Source organism: Mauremys mutica, chromosome 4 (genome assembly GCF_020497125.1).
Source record: "Mauremys mutica isolate MM-2020 ecotype Southern chromosome 4, ASM2049712v1, whole genome shotgun sequence".
Taxonomy (NCBI): domain Eukaryota; kingdom Metazoa; phylum Chordata; order Testudines; family Geoemydidae; genus Mauremys; species Mauremys mutica.
Genome location: NC_059075.1, coordinates 87,158,095 through 87,176,648, shown reverse-complemented (window position 1 = coordinate 87,176,648; position 18,554 = coordinate 87,158,095). Strand labels below are relative to the sequence as shown.

Here is an 18,554-nt window from a genome sequence, read left to right as displayed (position 1 = left end):
ATTGGCAGCCAATGAATCCCTCATAAAGCATTTCACTCAGAAGCCCATTTAAGATGAAAAATTACATCTGGAAAAGTTGGCTCTCAGTTCCCCCCTTTTAAATTCAACTCCAGTGTAATTTAGCAAAAAATGTACAATTTTTAAGATAAAGTAAAATTATTCATCTGAATTTCACAAGACTGATACTGAATGTTTCTTCAATCTACTTATTAAATCAAAAGGGATCCATGGATAATTACTGAATCACAACACAAAGACTCAAAAGGGAATTGCAAGATATTTCAAAGAATACTGGAGTGATTCACAGTGATTGGGACTGATGAATATTAAAACCTAAATCAGAAATATTAAAAAAGACATGAAGATGAGTAAGACATTCCACCACTGTGGCATATTTCACCTACATTCAAACCTTTGGTAAGCCTACAACTTCACTCTCTGCATTCTGACCCATTTCTTCTCTCACACACCTGCAGCTGTTCAAACATGAGTTAAATATGAACTCCCACCATCTCTTAGATTAGGGGGCAGTTAGAGCTTAAAATGGGACGTTATCACCCATAGGAGTGTTATCTTCAGATTTTATTGCAAGATGCTAGGAATAAGTGGATGGACGTATTTCCCTGATACACACCGACATACACACCGTGATTACATGCCCCAGGGACATAGAAGTTTACTGAGTACTTATTAACAAACAGAGAAATGTCAGTTATTTGTTGATAAGCATCAGGAAGCTAGAAAGCTTCTGTCAACAGCAGTGTCATTTGAAAATGACATACCTGGTCTGTACACAGTATTAACTTTTCATCAGTGAACAATGTGACAGTAGGATAGTGTGTTGTAGCTTTACCTTTCCTTTGCTGCACATGCTATGCCTCCGGCATTGTGAACATACTCTCTCCTAGGAAAATTTATATCTCAGAATGCTGCATAGTCAGCCCCGATTTTAACCTGTAATAGACAATGTTCCTATTTTCCCCATGGCTTATTGTACTCACACAGTAGAGAGTAATGTTTCTAGATTTCAATAACTTTTTAACATGTTTTCAGGCATCCTGCTGCCACTGCAGCATCTTTCCTGTGTTTAAGATGAAAAACAATAAACCTTAAAATAGGCAATGTTCAGATGTAAAACCCTCACTGCAGTAAGACTGTTCCAATGTTTATTTTATTTTTGCACTCTAATGGGGAAAACATTCATAATGATCTCAATTTCTGTTCTCTGGCTCCCTGATTTGCACTGATACACAGTCCCCTCGTTATAATTGCACTGTATATCAAGCTTATTGTTGTGAAACATTTTGTTTCACCACAAAAGCTTTAGGTTATTGTAGAGCCATCAGCTTTCCTATGAAAAAGGTAAGGGCATAAATAAACTGGAGTAACCAAGTAAAGACTCAATCTCTCAAAGTATCTGGGGTGGAGGTGAGGGGAAATGGAATAATTTGAAGAAGAAACACTCTGAACTTATAACCATGGAAGAAGCTGGAATCTCTATGATTTAAAAGAGAAGAATGAATCTTAAAGATGAACAGCAGACAAAACAAGAGAACTCCAAGTAAAATAGCTTTCTGTACTCACCTAGTGCTGAAAACTAGAACAGGGAAAAAAGGCAGCAAGTAACAAGCTGAGATGAATTTCATATTGTAGATTGTCTTGTTTGTTTTGGTTTTTTTCCTGTTTCTTTCTCTGTATCCTCTTCTTTCTCTCTCACTGCTTCTGATTTCCACAGCTGCTCTTCTCAGAGCAGCATGCTCCGGTGTGCAAAGGTCTGTAGATCTGGAAAAGGAGACAGACCAACAGACTGACTAATGAAGGGAGCTTAGAGTGGGGTTTGAGCTTCAGGAATGATGTCACAGGCAATGGAGCTGCTGCTGCAAGCCTACTGCCTGATAGGCTGTGATTATTCAACACAGTGACTCTATTGATGTCCTGAAGGATTTGTTAGTACTAGCAGTTTAAGTAGCAACTAGGGAAGGAAAACACAGTGGTTGGCACTTAACTCTAAGGTTATAAGAGTGCATCTCTGACTTGTAGATTTTGCCTGGAAGAGTGAAGAAAAACAAATACATAACAAATCTACTCTAGTTATAAGTTGTATTGCCTACCAGAAAGGGATCTGTACAAAGTTCATTGTAGAAAAGTAGGTACTACTTATTTAAAGCAACAGACAATCAACCTGATGCATCCTGCCTAGAAAAGCTGTCCTCTGCAAAGTAGGAATTAAACCTTATTGTTCTAATTTGATATTCATATAATCACATCTTGATGTTAGTAGTAAAATGAGAAGAGAGGATATAGGTTTATATATTTTGAAACGCTTATGTCATCTTTACAAAACCTTAATTGTCAAGAAAAACTCTTAGAGGCTTCAGATTTAGGTTTTTTCCCCCCTTTCTGTGTTTATGAGCTTTCTAATCTTGATTTAAACAAGTCAGTGGTTGATAGAGGTGCTTTCAGAGTTTAATCTGCTCTTTCCTCTCTCGGGGTTAAAGTCATCAGGTGGTAAGAATGAAGCCCCTCACTTTCTCTTCTCAAATAGTGTGTGTCAGAAACAAAAAGTCCTAAATATCCTTACCCTGCAAGGGATACAGACTACAGTGCACAGCACATAATAAATGTTCAGCATCTAAAGTATGGCAGAAGTGTAGAATTTAAACAAAGTAGTTTTATGTAATGAGAACAGCTTTTTGGTCATAAGGAAAGGGAGCTCGAGTTGTTTCCATACTTACTTGCTCATGTAAAAAGGGGTCTGAATTTTTAAAAGTTCAATAATGTATTATAGAGGGAAGCTTTCAGATTTTAACCCACATTTCTATTGCTCCTTGTTGAGTAGAATGGGAGCTATTCGAACACCATTACAATAATTACAGATCCACTAACTGCAGTGAGTGGGAGCTCGGACACAATACCAGCCTCCAGGGAATTAGTCAGACTTTCCCAACACACAAATGAAACCAATACAATCCAACTTACTTGTGAAGTGTGTGTCATTTGAGAAATAAAACGACAGCACACACTGCTAAAAAAAAAAAAAAAAAAAGGAAATTTGACCTCTCCCCCAGTCAGTGTTTCTTAGTAGTAGCTTCCTGGTTCAATATGGTTGGTCCTCAGTTCAGCACGATTCTCCACAGCTCAGGAACTATATTAATTTGAGGCAATATTTTTGTTGTTTTCCACATTACACACCACTACCAAAGAGGGTCATGTTACCATGGTTACTCATGATTGGATAGTAAAAAGATCATAAAAAGCACAGCCTGCCTGTCAGTTTCTTACCCAGAAAATGCCAAACTTTCCAGGCTACCACCTCACCTACAGCCATATGCCAATAGTTTAATCCTTCCTTCACCCCCTTACATGCATACAAAGGGGACTGACGAAAGGGCAATGGTGCCTCAGGGGGAATGCACCAAAGCCAGATGAGCCTGGAGTGAGCTTTTGGAACCTCATGGAGTTCTACAACTGAACAATTCTTTCTGAATTCTGTTACTGAATTCTCCCTCTTCGCAGAAGTTGTATCTTTTGTGGGAAATCACAGTGCCTGAAGTCTTCTTTTTTTCTTGACATTTTGGCCATGCTGTCATGAGAAAGATCAAATCCACAAATGGCAAATCAGTATGCGACAGAGATTGTATTGTAAAGCTACACAGAAGTAGTGTAAGTAACCATCATTCTACCACCTGTACTCAGCACTCTGGCTTGCATTTGCTACATCCTAACCAGACAAAACTACTGAATGCAGAGATGCATGAAAATATGCTATGTGCCTGACTAATGATGCATTTGTGCAGTGTCAAGCACAACAGGGCCCTTCCCTTTCATAATACAAATAAATAAGTAATGACTCCAGGAAGGTATTTAGTCAGATTAACCAGCAATATCCTCTTAAGCAGCTTGGAGGTCATGGGAAGCAGACTGACTGATGCAGGCTGTCCTCCTATACCTATAGTAAAGAATATCTCAGGTGTGTTTGTGTGGGGGCAAGTGAGGGACATTGCAACTCTACAGGTAGGCTGAGGCTGGGATGTGAGGAGAAGGAGCCCTTGTTACATGATCCAATAAATCCTTGGGCATCTGAGGAAGACAGACATCCCCCCCTCCCACAACCATATCACCCCAATGTAAACAGCACACTGGTGTATGTTAGTCACACCTATTCAATGCCAAACTGGGAGCTCTGGAGAGTACCATCCCCCAACTACCAGGCCCTGTCCCCACCCACCCAGAGTGTTTTGTAGAAAGCCCCTGTACCCAAAATAGAGCTCTGTGCGTGGAGAGGTCTCCAGCACACCCAGAAGCATTCTGCATATTATATATATATGCCCTGCGCAAAGCTAAAGCCCCCAAGCATTAAGGGGGTCACAAGAGCAACTAATGCAAACCTGTAGCCAACGGTCTCCCTAAAAGACAGCTTTTGCATGCACAAAATGGTTAACTATGGACATAAATGCCAGCTGTAAATGCAAGTGAGAGCACAAGACAATCCACATTTTTGCAGGCAAACCTCTTGTGCTGTCCTTGGGAAAACTTGGCCGCTAGCATTCAGATGCTGCTGTTATATGCACAGCCTTCTTGATTTAAGCCATGTAAAACGTGGAGAACTGACCTTGTTTTTCCACCTTTCATTGTGTATATATCTTTTAAAACTTATCATTTTAACAGCAGTATTAATTTTTTAAAATGATTAATAGCTATTTTTATAAAATAAATTGCAGATTGTTTCTGATTGTCATTGATTTATTAAAAATAGCATTTTCAACATGTGAAGAATGATATAAATGCTGCCAAATATTTCATTAACTTATAATACTTGGATTAATTAAAAACTATTAGGGGGGAATATTCCATACAAAGAAATCCAACATGCCCAAGTTTACAAGTTTACAAATCAAGCATTACCATTCCATGGCTGGAATTATGCACAGTCTTATTAAATAAAATAATTGCAACCAGTCTGGCGAGTAAAAGTTCTTCTGATCATATAGTCCTTTGCCAATACTCATATGCCCTGAATATAAAATAACTGAACAGGAAACAACTATACAGTAACTTCCAGTAATGCAGTAATTTTATTTTCATAACACCAATGAAACTTATTGTCACACAAATTCCTGCAGTCTTGGTTACACACACTGACAGTTTGGAAGCATCATTCTGTACTTTGTTAGATACTTTTGAGGGGAAAGATGAAGCTAGAGATCCCTTTTTGAAATATAAACATCTTTCCCATTTAGAAAGACATCCATGTACGCATGTGTTTTTACATTATCTAATACAATGAACCCCTGGTCTTTAGTGGATACTTTGAGAAGCTACCATAGTAATAGAGAATCTATCAGCTGTTTAAAATGATAAAGTACACATGTTTTGTCTATTTGAAATGTGCAAATGTACTAAAGAGAAGTGGAGGAAAACAGATTACATAACAAAATATTAACATATCTCACTGCAGAATATTTATCCCAAACCATTATTTCTAGTGTTTTGGCTATGCCATTTCTGTGCAAATTTCACAATAAGGTAATAAACTCTACCACCTCACTCTTATATACCACTTTCCATCAGTAGATTAACAAGCTTTACAAAGGGGTCAGTATCACCATCTCCATTTTACAACTAGGGAAACTGAGGCACAATAGGACGGTGATAGTCACAGTTCAATGCTCAGTCCACTGGGAAACACGGCCTCCCATATACCATACTACCACTGTGTTTCACAGAAAGTGAGCTGATATTTTGAAACTGATGAACTATTACACAGAATCTAATAGATTCCTCTTTTTGACTCTTTACAGGAGGTGAAGTCCTTTTGACATTCCACTTATCTCTATTTTACTGGGACAAAGACACACATGTAGAATTATACAAACTTGTAGCATAGCTAGTAATAATGATAAAATATTCCAAATAAGAGCAGGTTAATGATTCTCTTTAAAGAGAGCAAATAAAAGGCCACAAAGGACAGAAGTTTGAATGGTTTTAGTTGGGATTTCTATCATCCATTTGATGTAATGTTCATTAATGATATCTGACTATAGCCACATCCTTATTTCTGGTCAATTAATGTGACAGCTTCAAGTTGTTTTGCATTCTTGAATAGATCATAGTATTCTGCAAGTCTTCTCTCCAGTGAAGAATGAAAAAGAGATTGATTTAATGGGCACTGTGGTTGACAACAAGACACAGCCAGCACATGGAACAGTGTGATTTACCTGTGCTTCATGACACATGTATAGAGCATTGAAAAGTCAGCTGGTTCTCAGTGGACAGAAGCAGATAGTCACAAGTGAGTGCAAGCAGCAAGAACTGGGTTTTGTTTTCATATATTACCAATCCATGTCCTTTTTTCCTATCCACCAGCAACCCTAGATTTCCTTCAGCATTTCATTTTGTCACTTTCTATCCATCATTCTAATGATGGACCCTTGGGTGTTGCAAACTTCTCACAGTTTACAGTGCAATACGGTAATGACCTAAATGCTTACTGTGCAGCGCTAAGTGCTCCCAATCCCCACTGAAGTCAATAGGAGTCCAGGTGTATTCATAGGAAGGCCTCCAAGATGCGACCCTCAGCATCATTGAGGCATTGTGTTAATGTGGTGCTTCGTGCTTTGTTTAAACTATTAATAAAGGTGCTCACTAGATGCCTCACATTGCCATTGGTCACTATTACCTTTGTTGTCCTTCAGACAGTTTTCTTTTTGTGCAACGGTGTTCACATTCAAGACAATCTGGTTGATTTAGAGTAAGCGTCTGAGAGAGATAGCATCAGATGCTTTACTAGAACCCAAATATAGTCCATCTATGTGTTCCCTTAATCTAATAATTTTATAATTCTATCAAAAAGCAATCAAGTTTATCTAGCATGATTATGGGTCCTACATAGGAAATGTTTAAAATCACATAGTTAAGCCAATCAGAACTTGAGATTCAGCTCTAGAAAGAGATTGAAAGTAGTCATGGTGTGTCCTCTCAAAGTATTAAAATGTCTAAATCTAATTTAAATATCACATGCAAAAACAATGTTAGAATAGCAACAAAGCACACATTGATACATGCTGCTTCATTTTTACACAGCTAGAAAATTGATGCAATTGCCTCAGGCTTGTACTTTACTATCCCCAGTACAAAAAAATCCTGGCTATCACATTATTTATCAGCTTAAATCTCGACGGAGGCAGCAAAAGTTGCCATAGAGGTCACTTTCAAAAATTGGCGAGGTTATACATCATGTAATAATTTAACTAAGGGCCCCCTTTAAATATAAAATTAATAGGTTCAAAATTAAAGATCAGTTCAAAAATAAAGTGCATTTGGATAAAGTTTATCTTTAGCAAAATATGTTAGATGCCAGTTTGACAAAGATCTGAGAGAACCGCAGTGTAGCTTTCAAATGCATATTACATAAACCTTATGTTTGATATGTTATCTCTATATACTTCACTTATTCTTTAAAAACATGCATTGCAAACAATGTGTGTGTCAGGTTGGTATATACTATAGCACATTCACAAAATGTGTGTACACACAAACATATATATAATTTTCTTCCCTCCTGTCAAAAGCCAGCTTTTTCTTCTCTTGTCAGTATTTGTAGTGATGAAGTTTTGTACTGGCAGCAGTACATTTCTTTTCTCTCTTTTTTTTTAAGCACCTCCCCCCACCCCAAAAAAAGGATGGTTGAAGCAACTACTAAACTACCACAGAAGAGAGTCTTATCAGTCCCGTCTCGCCCATATAATCTCAAATCCTTTAACCTGTACCTGTAAAGCAATTTTTAACTCAGTCCTGAAATTCTTCTGAGCACAGGCTGGAGAGCAAACTAAATGTATACCATATCTTCATAACTTTTGAAGGAGGAAAATAATCTCTCTAATGGATGCTAAGGATTTCATGATTTCATTTAGAGTTTCACAATCATGCTATCAGAAATAAAATAAGTACATTATTGCATTCTGAAAAAGTGCTGTGTTTTCCACTATTCTAACAGGGATGATTACATATTGAATACCCAACTCACCTGGGTTGCCTAACTTCGGTGAAGGGCATATGATAGTTTACATAACTATTGGAACTACAGATGCCTTCAAAAGTAATAATTCTGGGAATGGCAGCAAGACATCATCCAACCATTCAAAGTCCATGGACCTCTGGACATGGCAACTAATAGGTCTTAGATAGTTCAGGAAATTGAAAATTACATGGATTTCTGACTTCCCTGTTGGCAGAGATACCCTATTTCATTTTATAACCAAAAGGCAGAAGGGGGAAGTCTGAATCTGCTCTTAGTTATACTGTTAAATTAGTGTAACACTGGCTTCACAGAAGTTATCCTGACATGCATCACTGTGCAATCAATATTATCCACATAGTTTTCAAAGGGCCTGCACTGTACAGCTGGGGTGGGCAGAAACCCTAAGATGTAGCCTTCCATTTGCGATCCTATTTGTTTCAAAAGCCGCTGCAAACATCTTTCTGTTACACCTGTGAAGTAGGTCATCTGCATTAGCTTCCAATTCATTTCTGGGTGCAATCTAAAGTACTGTCAGAGGGTCCTCTTGGAATTATATGACACTATATGGGAGAGAGGAGTGATAATGCACTCCTGGCAAGTGGAAACATGCAGTAGTAATTCCAATATGAAAACCAGGCAAACTATCCATAAAAGTGGTTGCCTGTGCACCAACTGCCCTTACGGTCAGGCTTGATAAAATTGTGGCAAGAATGGAGAATGAAAGATTCATTCCCTATGGCATTATAGATGAGGTATAGAGTGGATTTAGGAAAAGATGATGCACCATTGAACGCATTGTTAAATTAGAAACTAAGAGGCACAAAGGTTTCATGATAGCTGTCTCGCTAAATATCAAAGAGGCATATGACATGCTCCGGAGGGAAAGCTTGTACAAAGGAGGTGCACCAGGGATAAGAGGAAGAATGTAAGGGTGAATCAGAGAATTTTTGAGTAAAAGGACCCATACAGGTCAGAGTTCAAAAAGTTATATTGAATATATATTAAAAGTGGAGAAGTGTTATCAGCTTGACTATTTAATATTATGATAAATGTTCTCCCAGAATAAATAAGTGCCAGGATAGATATCACTCTGTTCACAGATGATTAGGTTGTGTGATTTAGGAGCAGGAATAATGAGGTGGCAGAAAAGAGATTCAACAGTATTATGAGAGACCTCTGACTGGGGAAATGCAAGTGGATTCAAGTTCTCCAGTCTTACAACCAAAGGATTGTTCTTTACAAAAGAATGTAAACTGCATCAGTATGGAGAAGAAACAGATATATTTTAAAAAGGTTCAAATTCTTCAGGGTAATATTTGATACTAAATTACTTGGAAAGATCATATAAACAATGTTAAAGATAAATGTACAGGAAGAATTAACCTGCTTAACAGTCTTGCTGGGGCTAATGGGTGGGGGAGGGGGGAGGGGAGCTAAGAAAACACAGTATTCTCACAGGAATTCAAAACCCAGTACAGAAAAATTTAAAAAAAAGAGGAATGGCAAAAAAATTGAATTAATGGGAAAAAAAAGAGGACAACTCCTTTTTGAATTGTGCCCTAGAGTTTAGGATAATTACATACTTCAGGGCCTAGATAGAATTAATGAAATGATTTTGTTTAGAATACTAACTGGCCATTGTGGCTTAACCAAAACTATTTTTTTTTGAATAAACAGACATGAAGATAGATTATGTACACTATGTAAGGTGGAAGAAACAACTGATCACCTTTTATGGGTATGGAATGGATTTGATAAAGAAAGTGAAAAGCTTTCTAAGGAATTCAAATGTCTTCAGGCAACAAAAATTACATTGTTACATAGTAAACACATCAGGAAATAGAATATTATTAGAAAAGTTCTGTTATATTATCTGAAAGACACAGGACACAGCAAGAGACTGTAAATCGCTAAGTATTCAAGTATAATAGTTGGTAGCAGCTGCAGACCATTTAGTCAAGTCTGCTTTGCCATTAAAAAGAGAAAAAAAGAAATAAAGAAGAACGGGGCTACAATGTGACACTCTGCAGTCACTCTTTGGTCTTAGAGAAGGAAAATAGAGGAAATTGGGAGAGAATGGAGGCCCTGGGATCCTGGCCCTGAGAGAATGGCATACCCAGAGGAGGGCGGAGAAGAAGCCTGCTTGATGTGAAGTAGGAAGCAACCCAGGGAAATAAGCTTTGGGACAGTGCAGACCTTTGCCACTGCTTGTAGGGTCCCTGGGCTGGAACTCAGAGTAGTGGGGGCAGGCCCAGGTTCCCTCACCAGCCACTAGGGAAGTGGAACAGACTGGGCAGTGGAGCAGCAGACTACCTGGGGCAATCGTCCAATAGACTTTGATACCCAGGAAGGGGAGAACTACAGTAACCTGGCCAGAGGGCCAAGTCAGAGAGTGGGAACACCCTGAGTCCAGCAAGAGAGAGGCAGTGGAGCAAGTGATTGAGCAAGGGGCGTCAGACTGGTGGTGAGCCACAAGGAGATGAACTAGCGGCGTGGAGCAAACCCTGTGATAGATTTTTCTCACGCTTTTAGCAAAATAAGGGAAAATTTCTCCACTCAGTTATGCCTTAATAACCCTACTTTAGTCACTGGCCCTAGATGTAGAGTTCATCTATTTAATGATCACACATGGTTGTCAGGTGCAGTATAGATCATAAAGCAAATTTTAGGATGCTCCTAAGTTTTGTTATTGGCTTATATCTTCAGCCTTTTTGAAATATTCCAGCCCGATTTCAAATCCAAAGTGGCTTTTCTTTTGGTATCTTGGTACCTTAATTTCTGGCTGAAACCAGGCATGTGAAAACTGAACCAAACTGGAGGGGTTTTTTTTATTTTAAGGATTGAAAGGTTAAGAGGAAAAAAGTTTCAGCTAATTTAAAAAAAACTGTATGACAATACTTAGATGGTGATACCAACAAAAAATATGGTTACGTTATGTCATATAGTGTCCAGTAGCTAAGAAAAATGGACATCAAAAGCAATATAATTTTGTCAAATAGAGTCTACGTATTGGAGGACATATGGTACTTTATTTTCTATTTCTGTCTTGGTCATCAATGCAGCATTAAGTTTTCCACTTCAACCATTGTAAGGGGGGGGCTTTAGTGTGTGTCACAATATTCAAATTATTTTAATGTGCTTTTTGTGTGCCTCTATGGAGGTTAGCATGAGAGATAAATAAAGCGTAGGCAAGAGGTGATATCCTATCATATCATTACAGCTCTACAAAATATGGGACAAATTGTGCTGTCATTTACACCACTGCCACACTGAAGGAGATCTGGCCATCTGTGCCTGTTTTTATAAAGGCAAGGTTTGTTCCATAGAAAAGTCTGCTCCATTTTTTCAACAAGGCAGGAGTGTAAGATTCTAGCAGGAAATAAGTGAGAATGGTATTAACAGGATTTCTTGTTATGGAATTCTTAGTGTATTCACTTTTCTATCGTATACTATTCATATTCTATTTTTCCAAAGGTTAAAAAAAATATGTAGCTCTAATCAAAACTGTGATATTAGCAGATGCCACTTCCACTACCACTTCAATAAATTCCTCTTTTCTTTCAGTTGATCTACTTTTGGTACATTTCCAGATATGGAACGAACCTTTACACAAATGTATCCTTTGCTTCCATTAATGTTAATTGATGTGAATGGGTTTTAATAGCTGACACAAAGCAGTTTGGCGTTCATGGGAAATCTTTGAACAGATTTCTATTTAGAAACAATTCTAATTGGTTTAGTTCCCATATTGTATGTAACTAAGGATATTGGTATGCAAGTGGCAGCTATAATTTTTTAATACTCATCTAATTACTAAATCCAAGATCTTGTTTTTAATTTAAGTGTCACCTCTAGTGAAAAAACAAGGGAAATGAACTAAAGGAAACCAAAAAAAAAAATCACATTTTTTCCAGATACAGAGCCAGATTCCCAGATAATGAAAAATAGTGTAGTTCCTTACAATGATGATTTACATCAGGTAAGGATCTGGACTGGAATGTTTTAATAATCTAGAATATATCCGTGGATCTCTAAATAATTAGATATTTTATATCACTGTCATTGCACGAATTCACCCATATTAAAATTTATTTCATGGCACTGATTAATAAACTAGAATAATGTATCAATAGAGTTAACATGAGTCTATTGAACTGCATTGTGAAAATGATTGGTTTATGCAAGTCTTACTGGAATTTTTACAACTTTTTTTAAACTGCTCAGACACATCATGGGGCCACATTCTATCTTGTGTGACTCTGGTGTTACTCCAGAATATTTCTTTTGATTTCAGGGGAGTTGGCCATCATTGTTACAAGATATGATAGGGAATTGTTCCATCAGAATGATTTTCTAACAGAAAATGCAGCTTCCATAAAATCGCTATCTCCCACGGGAAAGTTATAATTTTGCTGATTTTTTTTTATTTTCTATATTTAACATTTCAATTAAATATTTCAATTCTGACTGGTTTGACCTGAACTGGAGGAGTATTTGGCTTTTAACTGACCCAAAATGTTTTGTTTTGAATCAGTTCAACAAAATATTAAACGATTTTCCTATCAGAGCATTCTCATATTGAAGTTGTATTTCAGACCCCCATTCTCTCCTATGGGTCAGGTTCCATGGAGGATTACATCTCCCATGCAATGCAGATTTTCCTCTGACCATTCCACATGGTGCATCATGGGAGTCAAATGACTTTAGTGCATTATAGACAGGGTGGAGGAGGTAATATTTTGTATTGGACTAACTTCTGTTGGTAAAATAAGCAAGCTTTCGAGCGACAGAGCTCTTCTTCAGCTCCGGGAAAGGTACTCAGTGGTGTCACATAAATACAAGGTGGAACAGATTGTTTAGCATCAGTAGTTAACACTAGTTTGTTAGCAACATGAGCCTGGGCTCAAGCGTAACCCCCTTGCATTCACACACCAATTGTGCTAGCCGATGTCTCAGACCTAGAGTCCCCCTCCCTTCAGGGCTGGAGAGTCTGATCTTGTGTTAAGCTGTGACCTGGTCCAAGCCCTATCACTTTCCTATGTGACTTGAGTCTCAGAAGCCCTCCAGATGTATCCCAGAGTTTTCAGTGGCAGAGGAGCAGTGCTGCAGACGCACCACTACTGCCTGACAGAGCACACTCTGTCTACTCCTCACTGCTGCACAGAGCTTGCCCAGATCATGGAGCAAAGCTGACAGGCAGGCGGTGGCTCCGAGCGGCCAGGATGTTGGGGGAGGGGAGCAGGTCATCCCTTCCCCATCTGTGCTGAGCCAGAAGGGGTTGGCTATTTAGTCCCCACTCCCATCTCTGGCCCCTTTCTCCTGTCCCCTCCCCCCCCACCCCACGCCCTCATTGGAGATGCATGTGCAGGGGTTACCTGGGCAGCATGCATTGTGAGGGTGTTTGGGAAGCAGGGGGTGAGTGGGAACCAGCCCCAAAACTTCCCCACAGGCTCCTGGGGATCCCTTATCCCTGCCTCCTGGGGTTCAGTGGCGACCAAGGTAAGGGATCACAGAAGGGTGCTGGAGCACACTGCACCCCAAGTCCTGGGGATTCACTTCACTGTTCCTCAGCCAGCAGACGTGTACGTATGTGTGTTTCCTCTGAAACTTACATTTTCTGTCAAACTTTAAAACAAAGACAAAAAATAGTTTGACAGCCCTGGAACCTGATGTCTTAATTATCTTCAGAACAGGGGCATTTTCCTTCCAATGTGACTCAGCCTAGAGGTGGAGAACCCAAATCTCAGATTAGATGGCAGTTCAGTAATAAACCATCTCAAACTGCAGTCTTTCTACTGAGACAGCCACCAAAGGAGCTAATTATGCAGTTTGTGCACTCATATGCTCCTTGTGGGCATCTGAATCCTCAATAGCATTGCCACAGCTAGGAAACAGCATGGGAAGTAGAGTGAACCGCATTCCCGACATGTCGACATTGGTGGGGTAAAAGGCACTCTGGGATAGGTTTACTTTGATTCATGTCTGCGCACGGCACTGTGGATACCAGAGCCCTAGGTTCAAGCCTGGGTCAGAAAAGTCTTACTCTAGGGTCAAAATGCAGTGTAGATGCTCAAGCCCAAGGTTCCCTTGCATGGGTCAGTGACTCAAGTCTCACTAACCCTAGGCTTACATTGCTGTGTAGACATACCCTCTGAGACCATTCAAGGTGAAGGGGCTTGTTAATATCTCGGCAGTCATAGGACCAAAAAAGTAGGGGAGGGGAGAAGAGTTAGTGGGTTGCAGTTTGTTGTAATAAGCCATAAATACAGAGTCTGTATTAAGACCATGATTTTTAGTGTCTAGCAAAGTTACAAATTTAAGCTCCCAGGTTCATCATAAGAAGCAAGCTTCACACAGACCTGAACCCATCAACCTAAAGTAGCACTGGACCCTATCATAACAGATGCAAAGCCTGAAGACTTATCTCCACTGCTAGTCACCAACATGCTTTTCAAGATCATAGACTATCAAGCTTGGAAGGGACCTCAGGAGGTCATCTAGTCCATCCCCCTGCTTAAAGCAGGGCTGATCCCCAGACAGATTTTTGATCCAGATCCCTAAATGGCCCCCTCAATAATTGAACTCCCAACCTTGAGTTTAGCAGGCTAATGCTCAAACCACTGAGCTATCCCTTCTCCTGTCCACAAAGACAGATTTTTAAGATCTTGCTGAATAGTTCATCATCTGACCAGGGACAAGAACCTGGACCTTCAGATTAAAAGTCTGATGCTCTACCAATTGAGATCCATAGGTCCTACACATGACATGGCATGTACCTCAGCCAGTGCACTAAATGCCTCAATAACTATGTGGGTGAAACCAGACAATTACACTCAGATGAACTCACACAGAAAAATGATAAAAAAGACAAAAAACACCATTTCACCCATAGGCATACACTTTTCACAAAACGATCACTCCATATTTGATCTCAAACTGTCTTTGTTCTCATAGGAAACTTGAACATCTTCAAAGGATGAGCCTAGAAGCTTAAATTCATAACTTTGCTAGACTCTAAAATGGTGGTTTTAATAAAGAGACTGGATTTATGGCTCCCTCGATTTTTGGCTTATGACTGCAGAGTTGTTAACAGACTACTTCACCTTGAATGGTCTCTTAGAATACGTATGCAGTGTAGTTGTAGCCGTGTCAGTCACAGGGTATAAGAGAAACAAGGTGAGTGAGGCAGTGTCTTCTTTTATTGGACCAGCTTCTGTTGGTGAAAGAGAAACTTTTGAACCACACAGAACTCTTCTTGGAGCTGCGAAAAGGTACTCCGAGTGTCACAGCTAAATGCAAGGCAGTCCCTTAGAATCTGTGCTAACAACTTATGTTAAACAATCTGTTCCAAGTGCATTTAGCTGCAACATTTGGTCTACCTTTTCCCTTCCCTGAAGAAGAGCTCTGTGTGGCTCGAAAGCTTGTCTCTCTCACCAACAGAAGCTGGTCCAATAAAAGACACTGTCTCACCCAACTTGTGGGTCTAATATCCTGGGACCCACATGGATGTAACAATACTGGAAACACCTAGTGCATTGTGCAAGATAAAGCCTGGCCCATAGGGGAGACAGCGGCCATCTGGCTTCCAAACTACAGCTCTTGAGGCACACCACCAGTTTGGGAAAAATGCAGTTTAATTCTGAACCAACTCGAAATGTAGAATCTCAGGTCTGTTCAATAAACTGAAACGTTTTAATTTTGAGCATTGCGGTTTCATTTTGATCCAACATTTTGACATTTCCAAATCAAAGTTAGCATCCTGATTCGGGGTGAAAACCAATATTGAAGTTTCAGAATTTCTCATGAGATGAAAAGTCCAAATTTAATTCAACTAATTGTCACTGGACAAGAGAATTTAGCCTATCCCTCACTTCTTCAATTTCACTGGCACAGCTATGGTTATATTGACAGAACACAGATTTAATTGAACTTGAAGAACATCAATTTCTAACTCAGTAATCAGGCCAATGCTGATGCTTTTGCCAATTATATATCTGTACATTAAAAAAGCAAAGTGAAACAGGGAGTAAAGCTAACAAAATAGCTCTAGTGGGAATGATTCATTTCTCTACAATGTCTAATGGATATATAGCTACATTACTCAAAGATATAGCCCTCCGTTACAGCTGTGTGAACCCAATGAGAGCATGATCTGGCCCCAGCTATGTACTGAAGCAAATCTCTAATTCATCAGCTGCTTTTTTGTGGCTAGAGACTGAGCACAGTGTTCAGTTAAGTGAAGGAAAATAGAAATGCTGGAGTGAGGTTATATGTGATGGAAATCCAAACTATTCACTTGTTACATGGTTTTTGAGCAGAAAAGGTGTTCTGAAAATAGTTTTGGACTGAACTGCATGTAGACAAAAAAGATTATTAAAATTAGACAACGGTTAAAAAATAAAGTAGCAGTTAGTAGAGGGATTGAAGTGTATATTATCAGTTTTGGCCCAAATTCTGCAAGCACTTACTCACATACCTAAGTTTCCTCAGCTAAGAAATCCCAGAGGAAGAATAGCATGACACCTACAGGCTCTCTCAGATTAATACAATTATTCATACACTAAAAGTTTGCCGGATTGGGGACAGAGACTGTAAATTCCTCAAAAGTAGGGACCTTCTCATGCGTGTGCCTATAAAGGGACTAGAATGCTTGAGTGTTTATATAAACAAAAAAGTTATAAACATTCTCATTTTGCAAAACTAGCTTCACAGCCCTTCAGTACTATCACTTTAAAAATAGTAGTGTGGTGTTCCTCCACAAACAGTCGAAAAAAACCCAACGTTTGTTCTTGTCTTTCACCTTTTTGATGAAATACTTAGGAGATTTCATAAAGGATAAAATTTCATTACCATTGGGAGTCAGGTCAGGAAGAGGGCACACCATAAAGAACATATGAAATCTCTCAAACCCTGGACTCAATGAATCTAGACTACTAGAGCCTAGAGGCTAAAACTGAAATCCCCATGATTATTTTTCCCCCACTCACCTTGCAAAGAGGTATGTGACAGTGTGCTGGCTAAGGAACCTTGAGCCAGGCCTCTGTCACACCAGCTCCACTCAAGAAAGGAGAATTGGAGTTGGCGGAGTAAGCCCAGGCCTGATTGGCAAAAGGAGAACAGCTACCAGCCCCAGTAGCCAGGGCCTACATAAAGGCTGGCAGGAAGGAAGCCAGAGAAAGAGAGGAAAGGAGTTAGAGGGAGTGGGAGTTCTTCCCTGCTGGCTGCAGGAGCTAGCAGCCACTGAGGCTATAAGACTGAAGTGGTTTGTAGCTACAAGGTGGTGGGAAAATAAACTGTAAATAAAGAGCATGGGTGATTGCACCACCACAGAGGTCTCTGGCTGGTTTGTGGGTACAGCAGGGGCAGAAGCTAGAGGGGCACAGCTGCACCCCGTTATATGGCAATTCACAATGTAGTTGCACTTACTGCTGAGCTATGTTCCCTGATTTGTTCATGTGTGGGACAATTTATGTAGATACAAGAGCTGGTCAAAGCAAAATGAGATTTTAAAAAACTAAAATAAAAAAAAGGAGTGTTACTACACCTGCCTATAGGAATCTAGAGCTTGAAAGCCTGACAGGGATGAACACAAGAGAAAGCAAAGAAGAAGGAGCTCCCTTCTGTCTCTTCAAGATTGTAGCAAGACTACAACAGGAAACATGCCCACACCCAAAGAGGCCCTTTATAAAATGTGATAGCAGGGATTTGGGAAGATTTTGTTTACTTTCCTGTATTCTAGGAAAATACATGCCAGCCTGAGAAACTCACTGGGGACAAAATACACCTGTATGTGCTCATATTGGAAAACTAAAAATAAGTGAAATGGAAAAAAAAAATCTGATATACCGTCTTGTCCCCAAATCTGGGATCATTTCACCTGAATTAGAATGGCAAGATATGGACCCAACCACCTATGATGGCCAATAAATGTATTTGATATTAAAGTAACAGTTTAATTTACCTCCATATATCATCAGCTTCTCTTTCATTCATAATCTGCCTGTCTGGATTTTAGGGGAAGCCCTTGTGAAAGTGTGCAAGCTACTGAGAGGTACCATAGAAACATTAAAAAAAAAAGTCTTCCTTCTGCACCACAGCACTCTCATCTCCTTCTACCCCACTTCGCTTTCTCTGGTGCAACCCTACAATAGGGAAAGTAAGAAGAAAACAATCTCTCAGCCATTATTATTAGTGACAGTTGTGTAAATAGCCTGTCCCAGGGGAACATTGTTTGACAGCTCCAAGTATGGGGCTGGGAGTCAAGCCTCCCTGGCTCAGTTCTATCAACTCTCCATGGGACCTAGGGGGAACTACTAGTTGTGCTGGGATCTTTTGCAATCCTTACTCATATTGGTGAGCATTTCCTGACACAAATATTCCTACTGAAGCAATGGGCTCAATGGCTGAAAAGGTGGTATGATTTTGCTGCAGAGAGATGAGGCACATCACAGACAGCTCTTGTCGAGAATGTCCAAATGAATGCAGAGCAGCTACAGATATGACTATGCCTCTCATGAATTCCATCCTCCAAACA

General features: G+C 39.5%; 1 protein-coding gene across 6 annotated transcripts in view; it reads right to left on the bottom strand.

Moving 5' to 3' along the window:
* The window catches only part of LUZP2 (leucine zipper protein 2), a 431,446-nt gene that overhangs the window by 341,104 nt on the left and 71,788 nt on the right, over window positions 1-18,554 (bottom strand). For 5 of the 6 annotated variants that reach the window (XM_045012211.1, XM_045012213.1, XM_045012212.1 and 2 more), the window contains exon 2: window positions 1,585-1,782. In XM_045012211.1, the coding sequence (XP_044868146.1) occupies window positions 1,585-1,782 (198 nt within the window). Of the gene's footprint in view, window positions 1-1,584; window positions 1,783-2,111; window positions 2,123-18,554 lie in introns of those variants that run through there. The other variant, XM_045012217.1, reaches the window with a different exon arrangement.